We start from the raw sequence: 18,631 nt of genomic DNA on the forward strand, positions 1-18,631 counted from the left end.
AATTGTGCTTAGCCGTACATGTTCATATCCTTGAAGATGTATCATGGAAGTGTTGCAGCCTAGAAGACACATTTAACTAACAAGTTAAAAGTACATGAGTCAAAAATTAACAAGCAATAATATTCCGAGTAGAGGTTCTAATAGTGTGACACAAATCAAGTTACAGAGGGAAGGTGGTTCTTACAATAAAATGCCTATAGACTAGCACTTTTTAAGACTTGTTCTTTCATTACATGTGCAAGTCACATTTTAGCATCTGTAAAAACAATTTAAAACTTAACAGTACATTGGGGTGAAGGAGAAAGTTTTCCAGATTTGGAGAAAGTGCTCCGATTTGCCTTGTGCTTTGAGCTGTGTGCCCTTCCCAGCTGGCTGCGTTTCTATGGGTGGGGCTTGGCTTTGCAGTTTGTTGCTTCCTAAGTTTTAAAAGCACACCCAGTAGCAGGTGAAAACTTAATGACACTTTGGTCTCTCTGCCTGTGGTTTATTAAATGACGTAAATCTCGTGCAAAAGGAAAACCTGACTATTTTGACAATTGAACTGTCTCAGGTTTCTCTTGGAGTCTTATAATCTGGACAGTGAAACCCTAAGGTTGGTTATTTATTTGCTTTTGAAGGATAATTTTAAAGAATTCTAACTTTAATAGCAAATATTAAAATTTCATTATTGCATGAAATAATCACAAGTCTGGAGGTTAGCTTCAATATATCAACTACCGAATAAACCTGACTGATAAGTTTCAGTGCTTTTATAGTGAGTTCTTGGCCTGGCTGGCGAAGAGTTGCTTTTCTCGTTTAACATCTCACCCAAATAGCCCTGGCTTCCTCCCATGGGATGCCTTGGAGGAGAGCCCGTTTGTGACGCCAGGAGAAACACAGCTTTAGTGAACATTTTCGATTCCAGAATTAACGGGCAGTACTGCTATAAATGGGCAGTTCTTGATAGTGCTGGTTGGTATGTGCCATCGGGTTGATTATGACTCAGCGACCTTACGTACAACAGCTCTGAACCCTTCCCTGTCTTGAGCCAGTCTCACTGTCTCTGGCATACCTGCCTCCATTACCCCAGTCACTGTGTCATTCCATCTCCTCCAGGTTCTTCCTCTCTTGTGCTGCCCCTCCACGCTTCCAAGCATAATGTCCTTCTCCAAGGACTGATCCTTTCTGGACAACATGCCCGATGTATGTGAGACAGAGTTTCTAAATTCTTTTTTCATTTTTTTTTTTTAGAGTTTCTAAATTCTTGCCTCTGAGGAGCAACTTGGCTTTGCCCTCTTTAGGATGGACCTGTTAGTTCTCTTGGCATTCCATGATATATTCAGTACTCTTCTCCAGCACCACATTGCAAAAACATCGATTCTTCTTCTGTCACCACTAGTCATTGTCCAGCTCTCAGATACATAGCAAGCAATTGAGAAGACCATTGCCTGGATCAGGTGCATCTTAGTCTTTTGACTGTCATCATTGCTCTTTAGCACTCTGGAGAGGTCTTTGATGGCAGATTTTTCTAAAGCAACTCGTTTTTTTGATTTCTTGACTGCTGGTACCAAGAGTATTGATTATAGGTCCTATCAAGGTGAAATTGTTAAAAACCTCAATCTCTTCTCCATCTGTCATGATGCTACCTGTTGTTTCAGTGGTAAAAAAAAATCATTTGTTTTCTTGATGTTGAGATGCAGTCCATATTGAAGACTCCAGGGGATGAAAAGGCCCTCGTTCCTGCGAAGTCCTTTATCTTAGGAAGTTGAGTTCTCCTCGTCTTAATTCTCTATTTTCTGTGTAGCAAGGCTGCTAGTAGACAAATTAGTTTAGATTCAGAAAGGTGGTCCCTGTACCTTTGGTGAGACTGAACCAAAGCATTTCCTGTTTTCATCTGAAGTTTCAAGCTGAAGTTGGATTTTATTTACCACTTTATTTTTTTTTTTTAATTTACACTTAGACTTACATTCATTCATAAATAATTGGAATTTCCAGAAGTTCTTTTGTTTTTCTTTTTTGGTATCATCATAATTCATATACTTAGCAGGTAAATCAATAACTTAAAGTTTTGTTGGAACGTGTTATATGCCAATTCTTGTCTCTTTGAGAGATGGGATATAGATGGAAGAATATGACAGAAGCTGACTTGAACTTCATGTCTTTTTGGGAGAAATTTGAAGACCCCTGAGGCAGCATTTGGCATCTTGTTCCATTCAGTCAGGATAGGAATCTTTGAGAACACATTCAAATGGTAATTCAACCAAACACTTCCTTTCTAAGTGGTAATAAGATCACAGTACAACTCTGTTATCTAAAAGGCCCTGGAAAACTCTCCTCTGGTGCTCAGAGGAGCCACTAGAGGCAGAGGTATTTATGAGGAATCATGCTTTTCTTTCCCTGCTGACTATTTAAATGAGTTTTTCAGAAGAGGTTAAAAAAAAAAAAAGTAAAATTGTTGTTATAAAACACATTTCAGAATACATTTTTAATGTGATCCAGGAGGGAATTTTTTGGTGGAGATTGAAAGTGATTAGTTTCTTAGTTTAAGTAAGACTGAGTCGATTGCAATCTGCATTTATTTTTCTTGGCCTTGTCCCTCTATCCTTCACTCCCTGGGGGTCCCCCTACACTCTCTCCTCCCTCCTCCATTTATGTGGGTGTTGAAATCGAATCAATGTGTTTTGAAACCACCTCTGCAAATACTGCTTTCTCTCTTTCAGCTCCTGATGCAAAAGAGAAGCAGTACTGGGTGACTCAGCTCCGGGCGTGTGCCAAATACCACATGGAAACCAATTCCAAGGTAAGTAACTGACAGAGAAATACACAGGTGTCCACCTATCCAGGACCAGGGTGGCTGCTGTGACAGCCACAGTGACCTGCTTCTTTGGGCTAAATGGGGCATCATGTTGTCTTCTAAATTATCCCCTGTAATGGACTTCATTCATAGTCTGCTGCATTAAGACCTAGAGCCAGAAAGAGTGGTTGGATCCGAGACTGCCGAGGTAAGCTGTCTGCTTCCGGAAACGACTTCTTACTGCCTTCCTTGTTTTCAGTTCAGGCCATGTTAATTGTTCTGTTGAGAAGCTCGAGTGAACCATTTCATTCTGGAGACAGGGTAGACAGATTGACAGCTCATGAAAGCTAGCTGTTGTCAGTGATCAATCTCTAAATTATATCTGGACCCCCAGATTGATTATGCTCTCTGCAGGGAGCTCCTGCCTGCTAAGTGTGTGTAAAAAAAAACCACCCCAAAAACACTCTTAGGTAATTTGGCACCTAAGTGCACTTGGTTTTCTCTCCAGAATTTGGTATGACATCATGTGTTAGATGTGTGGGATTTACAAGCTGGGCATTTTTTGTGGATTATTGTGGTTATTTCCTATCATTAAAGGAAAATAAATCACTGCAAAATAAATTCAACCAGAGCAATATGTATTTGTTAACCTGGAGTCTCAAAGGATATCCTTTTGATATCATATACTCAGACTGAGTTACGGTGAGTCCCCAGGGCCATGAAGGTTAAACTGTGTTTGCCTTTTAGTGTTAAGGTAAATTTCCCTTCACTTTGAAAGGCTTGCCCCAACCACTCAAAAAATCAAAACAAGAATGGATCTCAATGCAAGTAGAAAAAAGGGGACAGTCCTTACTTGCAGCAAATTCTGTATCGTAATCGCCTTTGCTTGATGCACTCGCAGCTTTTAAATTGTTGAAAAGGCTTCCAGCCTCTTCTTGAGCTAAACTGAGACTAAGAACTGAAGGCGTCTGTTGGAATCTATCCACACACGTGACCCAGAGACACGCTTAGAAGTAGCTCTCGTTCCCAGCCTGTCCAGTCCCTGTCGTGTCTTCATTCTGCATCTCATAGACTCTCCTTGACAGTCACGGGGGGAGGTGGGGAGGGTGATTCAGTGTAATTAATGCTACAGAGGTGATGTGCTTGAATGGTTCAAAGGAAAGCCAGACTACTTTGAAAACTTTCTCTAAAAACATAATAAAACAAACAAAAAAACCCCACTATAAAACCAATAACACGTTTGCAGCTTTCACACAGAAGTTCAGAGGGGACATTTTGTTGTTGTTTTATTAATACATTTATATTGGTGCTGATTCCAAAAAACCAATTTGAGCTAATGAACACCTTATGTCAAGAAAAAGAAAAAAGAATCTGACTTGCTAATTGATTTAATATATTACCCTTGCTGGCTTTCTTGCTCAGAGCTACGGGAAATTTCTTACTTGTTTGTTGTTATGTGCTATCGAGCTTCTTTCAACTCATAGTGACCCTGTTACAGCTCTGAATCTTGCACTATATTGAGTCAGTTTCATTGCCTTGGACACAACTAACCCCATTCCCCCAGTCACTGAATCTATCTCATCCGGGGTCTTCCTCTCTTGTTCTGTCCCTCCACCTTTCCAAATATCATGTCCTTCTCCAAGGACTGGTCCCTCCTGGCAACATTCCCAAAGTATGTGAGACAGAGCTTTAAAATCCTTGTCTCCAAGAAGCAGCTTGGTTTCACCCTCTCCAAGACAGACCTATTCTCTTAGTGATTCATAGTATGTTCAATACTCTTCTCCAATACCACAACTCAAAGGCATCAATCCTTTTTCTGTCATCCTTAGTTGTGAAGACCATGGTTTGGATTAGGTGCACCTTGGTCTCTATACTGGCATTGTTGCTGTTCAGTGCTCTGGAGAGGTTCCTGACAGCAGAGTTTTCCCATTGCATTTCATCTTTTGATTTCCTGCCTGCTGGTGCCAAGAGTGTTGATTATGGAGCAAAACTGAAGCTGTTAACAGTCTCAGTCTCTTCTCCGTCTGTCATGGTGCTGCCAGTTGACCCAGTGATGAAAATCTTTGTTTTCTTGATACCGAGCTTCAGTCTTTATTGAAGGCTATAGTCTTTGACCTTCTGAAGCAAATCCCTCAGGCCCTCAGTTTCAACAAGCAAGGCTGTGTCATCTGCATAATGCAGGTTATTGATGCGTCTTCCTCCAATCCTGCTGTTAAAGTCTTTCTCATAAAATCCAGCCTCCAGGTGATCTATTCCACATAAAGATTCAAAAGGTATGGAGATAGGATGCATCCTTGGCATACCATTTTCCTGATTTTGAACTTTGCAGGGTTTCCTTGCTCTGATCTGATGACAGCTTCCTGGCCCAAGTATAGGTTTCACATAAACACAATTAGGTATTCTGGAATTCCCCTTCCTCTCAAGGTTAGCCACAACTTGTTGTGATCCACACAGTCAAATGCCTTTGCCTAGTCAATGAAACATAGACAGACATTCCTCTGGTACTCTTTGCTTTCAGCTAAGATCCTTCTGATATTGGCTGTCATGTCCCTGGTGCCATGACTTCTTCTAAACTCAACCTGCACATCTGATGTGCTGTTCCAGTTGTTTTTGGATAATCTTCAACAGGCTCTTGCTTGCATGTGATATTACTTAATAGAATTAATATATAATAATATTATTAATGTGATATGAATTAATGATATTGTTTGATAATTTCCACACTGTTGGGTCACCTTTTTTTTTTTTTTTTTTTTGAGTGGAAACAAACGCAGATCTCTTCCAATCAGTTGCCAGGTGGTTATCCTCCAGAATTCTCCGCACAACCTAGTGAGTGTGTCCAGGGCAGCATTTATTTGTTGAAATATGTCATTTGGGACGTCATCCATCCTGGGGGCCTTGTTTTTTATCAGTTCCTTCAGAGCAGCTTGAACTTCCTCCTTCATTACCATGGGCTCTAGATCATACGTTGTCTCATGAAATTCTTCTGTGTTGTTGTTGGGAACCATTAAATCCCAGTGAACTACAACCTTTAGCGACCCTGTGAACAAGACAGAAACCCTTAGTTAATCCTCCTGTTGTGTCTCTGAGGACCACCTGACGTGACTTCTTTACAGTGATTAGCATTGCTTATGCCATTGGAGTTTGGCTTGATTTTGTGCTGTCTGTCCCCTTTTCTTTGACTTGCTTAGGACAACTGTACTCACCCCGTCCTGACTTGTCTTGGAGCTCCATCTTGGGCAACTGGAGGCAGAACTCTACTGTTACGATTTTTCCTTCTGGTCCCTGCTGGTCCGCTTAGTCTTCCAGGCCTATACCTCTCCTGTACCTGACACACACCTGGGTCAGCCTGGCTTCCCCGTGCTCCCTTTTATATGTCCCTTTTCACTTCAGAAAAGCTAACAAGAAAGGGTTTAAATGACTTGCTACTGTTTATGCTCATTAGACATAACCATTGCCACTGAGTCTGACTCATCGCGACCCTCCACTGAGTGTCTGAGACTGGAAATCTTTTTGACTGGACACTGCTCATCATCTCTGCAGCAGCCAGTGGATTTGAACCCCTGAGCTTTCGATACACTGTCCAAGATATTACACACCACCTCTCCAGGGCCACTGTGAACTGTGTCTCATGTCCTTGTTATTTAGGTACGAGTTGTGTGCATATGCGTATATGTTGTTGTTGTTATGTGCCGTCGAGTCGCTTGCGACTCATAGTGACCCTATGTACAACAGCCCTAAACTCTGCTCTGTCCTGTGCCAATCGCACTGTCTCTGACACTCCCATCCCAATTACCCCAGTCACTGAATATGTTTCTATATCTTTGTATACTCATGGAATCAATTGATGTTGCCTGTTTTTGCTTCCCATAATTTTTTTTAACTTATTATAAAGCTCTGGTGGCCTAGTGGTAAGAAGTCGCACTGCAGTCCCAAAGACATGAGGTTCAAGTCCATCAGCTGCTCTGTGGGAGAAGGATGGACAGTCCCTTCCCATGTGGTTAACCTGCTCGAGGGTCAGCCAGTGGGTCACTTCTGACTTGATGGTACACAACAACAACAACAACAATAATATATTCTTGGAGAACTTTCCATAACAACTAAGGAGGCGTGGGGGTGCAGTAGCTCCTAGTCAGAAGACGAGTGGTTCGAACTCCCCAGCTGCTTCCTAGGAGAAAGATGAGACAGTCTGCTCTCCCATAAAGATGTAGCCCTGGGAACGCTGAGGGCAGTTCTTCTCTGTCCCCTAGGGTCTCTGAGTTGAAATCCTCTCAATGGAAGTAGAATTCCATATTAGCTGCATGAGTCTACTACATTCTCTGTATGGTGGCTGGACGGTGTTCTGGGGAGTAGACGAGACGTCAGTGCTTTATGTAAGAGCCCTCTGCTGGTCAACATGGAAGGTGCTGCTTTTTGTTATTGTTGGCGCTTTCGGTCGACTTCATGCTGTAATACACATCTTCGCACACGTAGTTTTTTCTATCTCTCGGTGGAGATCTGTAGGATGGATTAAAACTGGGATGGATTAAATTACTGGGTCATAGGCTATAAATCTTCTAAATATTTATATTAGTTTTTATTGTTGCTGCTGTTAAGTGCCGTCGGGTCGTAGACGACTCATAAGCAACCCTATGAATGAAAGACCTGAACACTTGTATAACTGACATCATTTCTCCAAGTTCATATAGTTTCTGGAGGCAAGCTCTTTCAGAAGTGGATGCCACTCCCGCTTCCAAGCTTGTTTTAATCAGGGAGCTCCAATAAACTCTGTCCACCATGGGTAATCATTATCGCATTTGACACATCAGTGTCACAGTTTTCAGCATCACAGCAAGCACGAGTTACCTCCGTACAGCAAATGGACATATCAGTGCTAAACCACTTAGAAGAATGTTTGACCAAAACCAATTAAAACCAGGCCTGAGGGCTGTAGATTAAAATCACCCACCTTGGGCTTGGTAGCATCACTTTCTATCCGCTAGGCCGACAGAGCTCTCTCGTTGTTGTTATTGTTTTAAAGTGCTGTTGAGTCATAGATGACTCCTAGTGACCGTACGAATGAGAGACCTGGACATTGTAAGTTAAAGCTGCTATTAGAGGCTGCAGAATTAATTCCTGCTCATGGTAACCTTGTGTCTAACAGAATGAAATGTTGCCCGATCCTGCAACAATCCTCACAACCGGTGTTCTGTTTAAATTCACGTTCATCATTGTTTTTAGGTGCCATCAAGTTGACGACAGCTCCCGGCAGCCCTGTCAACACCACCTCCAGACCTTGCCCTGCCCCTTTCTCATGGTCTCTGTCATCCATTCACTGTTGTTGGTGCCATCAAGTTGACGACAGCTCACAGAAGCCCTGTCACCAACACCTCTGAACCTTGTCCTGTCGCATCTGCACGATCTGTCACACCTGAGCCCATTGCTGCAGTCACTGTGTTGGTTCATATTGTAGAAGGTCTTCTCTCCCCTGACGGCCCGATTTTCCTAGTGAAATCTCTTTTCCTGAGGACTGACCCTGCCTGATAACACACCTTAAGTATGTGAATCAATGTTTTACCATCTTTGACTCTGAGGAGGACCGTGGTTACACTTCCTCCAAGATAGACTTGTTCTTTTGGCCACCCATGGGGTAGTCAATTCTCTTTTTATTCTAACACCACTGTTATTTTTTGGTCTGGTCCTAATCTGTACGCCCACTAATAGTTTGTATTGAGGTTTTGCTTTCCGTCTCTCGCTATTAACAGTAGTACTAGGGAGCTCTGGTGACCTAGTGGTAAGAGACTGTGCTGTAATCCAAAGGCACGCACTTCAAATCCACCAGCTGCTTCTCAGGAAAAGGATGGACAATCTCTCGGATGGACAACTGCCTCTGCAAACCTGCCAGAGGACTCAGCTGTGGGTCACTTCCAACTCAAAGGCACACAACAACAACAACATTAGCATTTAGGGTTTGATAGTTTAACAGGTGAAAAATGGGGGCCTCATCATTTTCATCTCTAAAATCATAATGGGCTGAGTATGTTTTCAAAATATTTATTGACCACTTATATTTCTTTTCTGTGAATTGCCAGGTTATACCTTTATTTTATTGACTTCATTCCCCCCGCCCCCCCTCCCTGATTGGTAGTAATTTCATGTATTTGAAGGACATCCTTGCCTATCATCTGTATGGCAGATGTGTTTTTAGAGTACTTCCTTTGAATTCTGATGCTGCATACATTTTTCTATTTGTGGAGCATTTATTATTTTTTTAGTCACATTTAGGAGTATTTTTATTTTTGATGTTTCAGTTTTAGCTTATGTTTAGCTAGTACTTTTCGGCTCCAAAATGATGAAAACCTCCTTGCGTGTTTTCTTCCAGCGGTTTTCTAGTTTAATTTATTATGTTTAAATAATTCATCTGGAATTTATTTTGGGAGTCGGAAGTGAGGTGGGGAGTCAGCTCTAAGTGCTTTGGGATTTTGATGAATCAGTAGAGAAGAAGAAAGAAAGGATCCTAATGTAGGAAAAGCAGGAGAACTTTCTGGAAAAGAGTTTGATTTGCTCGAATACTCAGTTTCAGGAATACACTGACCAAGTTATTTAAAATAATAGGATCAATTAATGAAAGGCTTAGAAATCTGGCCTATGGGATTCCTGAGTTGAGAATTGAAGCCGAGAGTGCTGTATTATTTATAAAAGTAAAATACAAATAAAACGATCGTCATCCATGCAATAGAGCTATGGTGATAAGTAGAAAATAATAATTTTTTAAAAATTTTATTGGGAAAAACATATTGGGGGTACAAGGAGGTGAGGGTTGGGGCAGAAGCGTGATATTGGGGGTACAAGGAGGTGAGGGTTGGGGGCAGAAGCGTGAGGATGGGCAGGGATGAAAATTGCAGGGGTGCAGTTGCAGAGCTGCACAATTTGCTTGGTGGAGGGAAAATAATAATTTTTAAATGATGAGTTGTATTATTCCTTAGATATATTATGATGCTTAAGGTGACTTGGATAGAGGGTTATAGTGAACATGAAATTGAGTTTAAAGTGAATATAAACTTGATAAGCATTTTGGCTGTTACTGCTGCTTAGTTTGCACCCTGGTTGATACGCCTGCAAGCCAAAGTTAAGGTTTCTCTATTGACAGTGTTTCTCACTGGTCTCCCCAGCTGGAGTGACCCCTCCACAGCAGACTGTAGAGTATATCTCCCTGTGTAGAATTTCATCTTTTTATAATCTTCATGTAAAATTAAGTGTTCCCTGGAACAAATACGGAGAGCTCTGGCAGAATGACAAGTGTCACGTTGGGATGTGAACTGAAAGGTTAGTTGTTTGAATCCACCAGCAGCTGCTTGGGAGAAAGCCGTGGCGTGCGAATCTATTTGGTAGTGGTTTGGGTTTCTGGTTCCAGAATAAACATCAAGTAGATGACATGTTGAAACTCACGTTAGAGAGAATTACAGAATAATCAGTTTTAGAGAAAGAACTCTAAAGCAGTCAAGGGCCTGGACTGCTTGTTGAATCTCTTAGTGTTTCAGCTCAAGGCCTCATTTCGTTCTTCCATTCTTTTAGTTTGAGAAAAGCTGGGTATACTCTCTTCCCCTTTTGATTTTCTAAGTCCTGCTCTGTGCACATTTAATTTTAATACTTTATCTTCTCAAGCTGCACTTTGAACTCTCTTCTGTTCATCTCTTCCTTCAGTGTTTCTTTACTTTGTTTTGCTTCTTTGTATTCCATTTGAAGTTTCAGAGTCTCTTCTGACATGTTTTGGTCTTTTCTTTCTTTCCTTTGTTTGTAACGGCCGTTTTATGGATGATACCTTTGATGTCACACCACAGCTTCTCTGGCCTTCAGTCATGGTTATTCATGATTCACGAGTCTTTTCTTGAGATGGTTCTTAAGTTCTGGGAGGAGACTCAAGGTTGTATTTTAGTTCTTATGGACTCGTTTTCGTTTTATTCACCTTCAGTTTGAACCTGCACATAAGTAATTTATGATCATCTGTTCCATAATCAGCACTTGGCCTTGTTTTAACTGCTGTGATATTGAGCTTCTCCATTGATCCCCACTCCACCCCGCCTTTAGATGTAGTCAGTCTGATTCCAGGTGAGGGCCATGTGTCCAGTCCCCATTTGTTTTTTATAAATGCAAGAAAGTATTTACAATGAAAAAATAATTTGCTGTTCTGTACCTTAAAAATGTTTGCATTGAGGACAGACCCTTTCTATGAAGATGGCGCTGAAAGCCAAGAAGGAAGCCCCTGCCCCTCCCAAAACTGAAGCCAAAGCAAAGGCATTAAAGGCTAAGAAGGCAGCCCTAAAGGGCATCCAAAGCCAAAAAAAAAAGAAGATCCGCACGTCACCCACGTTCCGGCGGCCTAAGACACTGAGACTCCGAAGGCAGCCCAAATACCCCCGGAAGAGCACCCCCAGGAGAAACAAGCTTGACCACTATGCCATCATCAAGTTTCCCCTGACCACTGAGTCAGCTATGAAGAAGACAGAAGATAACAACACACTTGTGTTCATTGTGGGTGTCAAAGCTAACAAGCACCAAATTAAACAAGCTGTAAAGAAGCTCTATGACATTGATGTGGCCAAGGTCAACACTTTGATTAGACCTGATGGAGAGAAGAAGGCCTGTGTTCGACTTGCTCCTGATTATGATGCTTTGGATGTTGCCAACAAAATTGAGATCATCTAACCTGAGTCCAGCGGGCTAATTCTAAATATAAATTTTTTTTCACCAAAAAAAAATTTTTTTTTGCATTGATTTATAATATGATGTTGTTGTTGTTTAATGCCGTCGAGTCGTAGACGACTCTTAGCGACCCTATGAATGAACAGCCTGAGCACTTCGTACATAGAGTTTCCAGAGGCAAGCCATTTTGGAAGTGGATGCCGCTCCTGCTTCCAGTATAATATGATATGCAATACAAAAAGCAAAAAACCCCTAATTGGTACAAGATTCTATTATGTATAAAGTAATTCTTTCATGTCATTGTCAGCCTCATTTCAGCCTCCAAGGCCATATTTTCCAACTCTTTCCCGGTCACCAATTCTGTATATTTAGGTGTTTTGAAATGAAATGTTTGTATAGTTATTTATTGTGATTTGAGTGAAAGTTTTTAAAGCAAATTGGTTTATCATTCAACTGTGCATACACACGTTGTTTTGTATCACTAATTACAACACTCACAGTGTAATCACACACTTCATCTTCCTCCCTGTAATTGTCCTTCCCGTTAACCCTTCTGTACCACCGCTTCCTGCCCTCCAGGTTCGTCCTTGGGCAAATGCTGCTCTTCAGGATGGATGTGGCCGTCTGTCCTAAGGAGTTAGTCCCTCCCTGGTGCTGTCCGTCACCTTGTGGTCTGTTGTCTGGTTGAAAGCTGAGCAATGAGAGTGTGTTCTGTCCCAGTTCACAGGGTGACCACCTTGAGCTCTGGTTGCCTCTCCCATAGTGAGTTTCATTGCTGGCCCAAAGACCTTGTCTTCCCAGCAGTTCAGACCCACCAGTCACTCCAAGGAAAAAAGATGGCAGTCTCCTCCCGGGTGATTAACAGTTGTGGAAACACAGTGGAGGATCGGCTGTGCGTCAGTTCCAATTAGACAGTGATGAGAAGGAGCCCCGCCCATCTCTACTGGACCAGTGGGCTTGGCCTGGTGTGTTTGACATTTGTTCTCCATTGTCCCTTCCTCTGTCTTCTACTGCACTTGGTTTTGTGTTTTTGTTTTTTCCTTTCTGCATACCTTTATTTTTTTTAATTTTTTTTTAAATTAAATATTTATTTTATACTGGTTTGCTTACAAAGTTCATATATATTGCATACTGGATCTTTCCCATTTCCTCTACCCACCCCTTCCTCTGCTCATCAAATTGTGCGACCCTGTGATTACCACCCCAATCATTATTCTGCTCCCCCCCTTTGCATCCTCATACATGTTTTGCTAGTTATCTTTCTATTTCTATGATAATGATCTTACGTAGTATTTGTCCTCATGGGACTGAGTCACTTCACTTAGCATAATGCTCTCCAGTCCCTCCCAAGTTCGGGAATGATTTTCACAGTCCTTGCTCCTGCATGATACTCCATCACGTGAATGGAGCAGAATTCCTCAATCTGTTCAATTATGGCTGGATGTTGGGGCTATTTTCATATTCTTTTGATGGCGAATAACACTGCTATGAACATTGGTGTACAAATCTGTGCCTCATTTTTCATTTTGTTGCATACTTCCCCCTTCACGATTTCATTTTTTTCCTCTTTTAAAATTTTGTGTTGTATCGGTTTGCTGACAACGTTCATATACATTGTGTTTCATTGTTCACTCATGTGTGTTTCATACAGTCATTCTGACTCATTATGTTTTATAAAATCGATCAGCAGTGGACCTTGCCCATCATGACCCAGTGTGTTCAGGCCCCCGCTGGATCCTCCCGTTCTCTTCGCCACACACGTGTTCTTAACAGCAGGTTTCCCGTCCGTGAAGACAGGCTTCCAGTCCGGGCTTTGCCTCGTGTTCAGGTGGCTGCACGTCTAACGTGACTCTCTAATAACTGAGTGTCTGGTTAGAACTTGGTTCTTAGTTAATGTTTACAGTCCTCACTGCCTTGAGCATCTAGTCGGCCACTTGTTCCTAACTTGCAGGCACTTCTTATCCTTTTCCCATGTTCTGTTCTTTTTTTGAAAATTTTATTTTATTTCATTATTTTTTGTGTGTACCATCAAATCAGATCTGACTGATACAGGAGGAGAATGTTCCTCCTTCTCCAGCAGAGCATCTGGTGGATGCAAACCATGTAACTCTGAGATTGCAGTGCAGCTTCTTGCCACTAAGCCACCAGAGCTTGCCCCATGTTCTGTTCTTTAGAGCTTCGGTGCCATAGGGATTTGCACTGTGAGTCCAAAGGCTGTGCTTCTCGGGTGGTTCAAGCCCACCAGCAGTTCCCTGGGAGAAAGACGAGCAATCTCCTCCCATGTGACTTACGGCCTCAGAACCTGCCGGAGGGTCTGCTAGGAGCTGATTCCAGTTTGATAGCAGTGGGAGTTCTTCTTTAGGTCCAGAAGAGAAGCAGAAAAGGGAATGTCTTACTGGTAACTATGTTGTTGTTGTTGTTGTTAAGTGCTGTCGAGTCGTAGACGACTCATAGTGACCCTATGAATGAAAGACCTGAACAGTTGTATAATTTTCATCCATTCTCCAAGTTCATAGAGATTCTGGAGGCAAGCCATTTTGGAAGTGGATGCCACTCCTTTTTCCAAGCTTGATTTATTTGAGAAGCTCCACCAACCACTGTCCGCCATGGTAACCATTATCTCATTTGCCATGTCAGTGTCACAGTGTTCAGCTTCACAGCAACCACGAGTTACCGCTGTACAGCAAATGGACAGACCAGGGCACTTAGAAGAATGTTTGAAAAAAAAAAACAACAACAATTAAAACCAGGCCCAAGAGCCACAGGCCCATCTAAAAATACAAGAATAAATGACAATTTCAAGCTTTTAACTGGGCAGGTCCAGATTGCATCCATCCAGAATATCTTCAGCCTCAGAAAGGACAGGTACACACACCTCAGAAATAGCATTGGTGAAAGAGGCCAAGCACCACAGACATGGAATCCCAGAGCTCTTTCCTGATTCAGAGAACCCTTCCCAGGAAAAAGCATTACAAAGGCAAGGGGACATGACCAGAAGAAAAAAGATTCCTCCTTTAAACAGCTCAGCGGTTTCTCATACCCAAATAGAAGAAAGTAGTCAAAGATGTTTGTTTACTGAGTAATTGTCAGTGGTCGAGAAAAACAACCAGTTCACATGAGAGCTGATAAACTCTGGTGGTGTTGCTGGGTGCCCTGGAGTTGGTTTGACTCACAGCGACTCCAGGTACAAGAGAAGGACAGACAGCTTTGGTCCTGTGCCTGTATCACAGCCATGGCTCTGCTGAGCTGTTGGTGAAGCCATGGTGATAATCCGTCTTCCTGAGGAACGTTGTCACGTCACTGACCTTGACTTGACTTTAGGGAGCTTCGGCGGTGTAGCCCATGGGGAGTTAGGCTGCTTCCCCACAGCAGCACCTCCTGACAGTTCAAATCCACCAGAGTCATCTCCCATGTGATTTATGAAACTTGCTGGAGGGTCAGCTCTGAGATCCTACCCGACAACAGTGAGTGAACAACATAAACAATGTGCCATATAATTTTTTTCCATCGCAGGGAGGAAATTATGGAAATGTAAATACTTGAGGCATTTGAAGTGTTTACACTGTGGAGATAGATAGATACTCATTGTAATGCCTGCTCATTTGGAATGGAGCAGACGGCCTCTTGTCCCCTGGACACCTTCTCGGAGTCCTTATCCATCCTCCAGCTCCTGAGGCCCTGGTCTAACTCCCAGCCTGACCTCCGCCACACTGACCTCTAGTGAGCTGCTCCCCGGGCTGACTGAAACATCAGCTGTGTGCTCCCTGAGGGCAGCCCCTGGCCCCCCGACATTGTCACAGGACTACAGTCATTCCTGAGGACTCTTCATCTCCCTGAGGGGGTTTGAAGATACTGGTCAGTCAGATTGGTCTGTGGCTAGAGCACACTTTTAGGTGAAGTCAAATGCTGATTTTTTTCATGGGGGGAAATGATTGCCAAATTCAGTATTTTAAATTCATTAGAAAATTTAAGAGGTCCAGAAGGAACGGAAAGCTACTGAGTTTTGGGGAGTATATAAATAACGTATTCATGCCGGAAGCTGCTAAAATCACAAGTATTTTCCCCCACTTTTTCTTCATCTGCTCCCTTGGAATGAGAGCTGCATACTAATTCGTGGGAGATCGTGTGACATTTAAGCACTGTCTCTTCGATGGTAGCTGTCTTGACAGCCGCACGAGTGGATGGGGTCAGTTCCTTCTCTCCCCTGGTACCTGGGAGGACGATAATGCCTTGAGGACCTGCCTGTGACATTGACCTTCGTGGTGGCAGCTGACACATCCTCTCCTCTTGCCGCAACACCTGATAATTCCTCAGTGATGGGGCGTCCATCAGGATTTGATGGAGGTTGGGAGGCGAACATGGAGACTGGGGAGTGATAAACTGGGCTGGCAAACTGGGTAGTCTGGACTGGTTCACATGTGACTCAAATCGGGGGAGCAGGTTCTCAGTAGCAAAAAGTTGGAAACAACCTAAGTGCCCATCAACAAATGAATGGATAGAGAAGCTGTGGTATAGTCACACAATGGAATACTATGCTGCATTGAAAAAACAAGGAACTCATGAAATATTATGCAAGATGGGTGACCCTGGAGGACATTATGCTGAGTGAAATATCCCAGTCACAAAAGGACAACTACTGCACAGTGTCACTGTTGTAAAGTGGGATTGACATCGGAGTTGGGGAAAACTAAGAAAAGGGGATAAATAATGTACACTGCATTGAAATAGATGAGAGAGAGAACTGTTTAAAAAGGATATATGATTAGGTATTATTGTCATGACAGGAGTCTAGAACGAAAGCTGCATAGTGGAGTGGACTAGGGGTTGGGGGGATTGTATAACAATAAATTTCTTTAATTTTTCTAAGAGAAAAGCAAACTGGAGAGGAGGGGTGGGCAGAGAGGAAAGTGCAACAATGAATGAATGGAAATCCAAAGTGTGTGTAAACTTTCATTAAAATAAAAGATTCTGTCTCTTCATTGGTATTGAATGGAGAGAAAGCACATGAGGTGAGTACTCGGTACGTCGTAGGCTGAGCACTAAGAATTTCGGTGATGATGTGATCAGTGACACTAAATAATCTTCCTTTATTATTATCTGACCAAAACTGTTTGGAGTAATAGAACTGTTTGGAGTAATTCCTTTACTTAGAAGTAATGGAGTGATTAAAAGATGGGGAGTTCAGACTCCCTTAGTTCCATTTGTCTAAAAAAACAACAAATGTAAGGAATAAGGGCAAAATGTAGATTCTAAAGCTGCCCTGCCGAGAATGGAGGCCTCGAGCTGCACGATGTTGTTTGAGATGAAATAGGGTTTTGCAGTTAGTTCCTCAGCCTCACCGGCCCCGCTTCACATGCCCCGCACCCACAGTCCACTGATGGCTGCCGCAATGGGTGGCCTGGAAGTTTCTGTTGACAGGTGCTGACAGGGCTCAGTTACTACTGGTTCCAGAAAGGGAAATTAAGGGGAGCTCTGGTGGCCTAGTGGCAAGGAGCTGCAACTACAATCCCAGAGGTGCATGGTTTGAATCCACCAGATGCTCTGCCAAGGAAGGAGGGACAGTCTCCTCCTGTACCAGTCAGATCTGATTTGACAGTACACTCACACACAAAAAAAAAAAGAAAAAAAAAGAACAAACAGAAAGGGAAATTAGCCAAGTCTGGTTTAATGGCCTCATTTACTATAGACTTTTTAAACCTAAATGTGAAACATTTTCAGATTTTAAATTGACATTTTCCATTTCAAGTTTTAAGATCTTTGATTTTTAAAATTATCTGAAAACTTTGAATCCTGCCCTTTTACTATCTCCAATCTCCCTTCGGTTTTCCTTCCTACCAGATGCCTCCGGTCTTCTCCAAGGCATTAGCATCAGATGTCTTGACAGCTCATATCTCCCGTTCTCTCCTCTGTGCAGTAGAGAAGTGCTCCTGGACCTGTCTAAGACGGGCGATGCTCTCTTGGGTCAGTGTCTGCTAAGTGCTTGCGCCCCTGAGGCTGCTTATCATGATGGCATCTAGATGCATAAACTGTGACACATCAGTACGTGGAAATATTATTTATCAATACAAAGAAATGATGTGTCCACCTATGGAAAGATCTGGAATACATCCTGCAAAGATCCAAGCCATGATATTTCCAGTTGCTTCCTCTGGATCTGATCATTGGACCGTGACTAAGAAAGACTGAAGAAGAATTGATAGTTTTGGATTGTGTTTTTGGAGAAGAGTATTGAGTATACGATTCACTGTGAAAAGAGCAAACGAATCTGTCTTGGAGAAGGTGCAAACAGAGTGCTGCTTAGAGGCAAGGATGGGGAAACATCATCTCACACACTTTAAAGCATGTTAGGAAAGGTCAGTCCTTGGAAAAAGGCATCTTGCTAGGAAAGGTAGAAAGACGGGAAGACCCTCTCCAAGATGTAGTACTGCAGACTCAAACATATCAAGTATCATGAGGCTAGGGCCAAGTTCAGATCTGCTTTTATAGGGACACTATGAGTCATAGTTCAATCGACAGCATCTAACGCCAACATTTAGATCCAATGAGAGGATTCCTTTCTATATAGAGAGCTTTTCGTTCTCTGTAGATGAAAATCGCTCAGAAGATCAAGCAAAATGCATCATGGTATTTTTAATTTGTTTTAAGGAATGGAAACAAGTAATTAGAAGGAGCACATATTTTGGGAAAGGAGATCTCAAGTCAATTTTAAGATTATCGTATGTATTTCTCATGGAATTCTGTTAAAATGGGTGCTACTATTAGCACATTTTATAGGTGAGAGAGGTTAAAGTGCCGAAAGCCGTGCAGCTGACAGATGGGTCCCATCTTGTTTTCAACTGAGATAAAATTTACAGATGGCAAAATTTAAAGCATGGAGTTCATGTGGTATTTGTATAGACACAAAGATGTACAACTATCACTATTAATTTGAGAACATTTTTATCACTTCAGAAACAAAACCCCAAACTTATTAGCGGTCATCCTCTATTTCTGGCTGTGTAGATTAAATGAAACTACAACATGTGACCTTTTTGTGTCAAGCACCTTTTACTTAGCGTAATATTGGTTACCTTCCTTTTTTTTTAGGCTGTCATTTCCCCATTTAATGGATTTTATTTCCTTGTGAAATATCAGTTGACCATAGGTAGATGGGTTTATTTCTATATTCTTTTTTTT

At 42.2% G+C, this 18,631-nt stretch overlaps 1 protein-coding gene across 2 annotated transcripts in view; it reads left to right on the forward strand.

The window, feature by feature from the left end:
- The window catches only part of OSBPL10 (oxysterol binding protein-like 10), a 324,861-nt gene that overhangs the window by 121,065 nt on the left and 185,165 nt on the right, over positions 1 to 18,631 (forward strand). For both annotated transcript variants that reach the window (XM_006890625.1, XM_006890626.1), the window contains exon 3: positions 2,700 to 2,779. In XM_006890625.1, the coding sequence (XP_006890687.1) occupies positions 2,700 to 2,779 (80 nt within the window). The remainder of the gene's footprint in view (positions 1 to 2,699; positions 2,780 to 18,631) is intronic.

The sequence above is a fragment of the Elephantulus edwardii genome, unplaced genomic scaffold (genome assembly GCF_000299155.1).
Source record: "Elephantulus edwardii isolate Elephantulus edwardi_28Jun2011 unplaced genomic scaffold, EleEdw1.0 scaffold00091, whole genome shotgun sequence".
NCBI classification, from domain to species: Eukaryota; Metazoa; Chordata; class Mammalia; order Macroscelidea; family Macroscelididae; genus Elephantulus; species Elephantulus edwardii.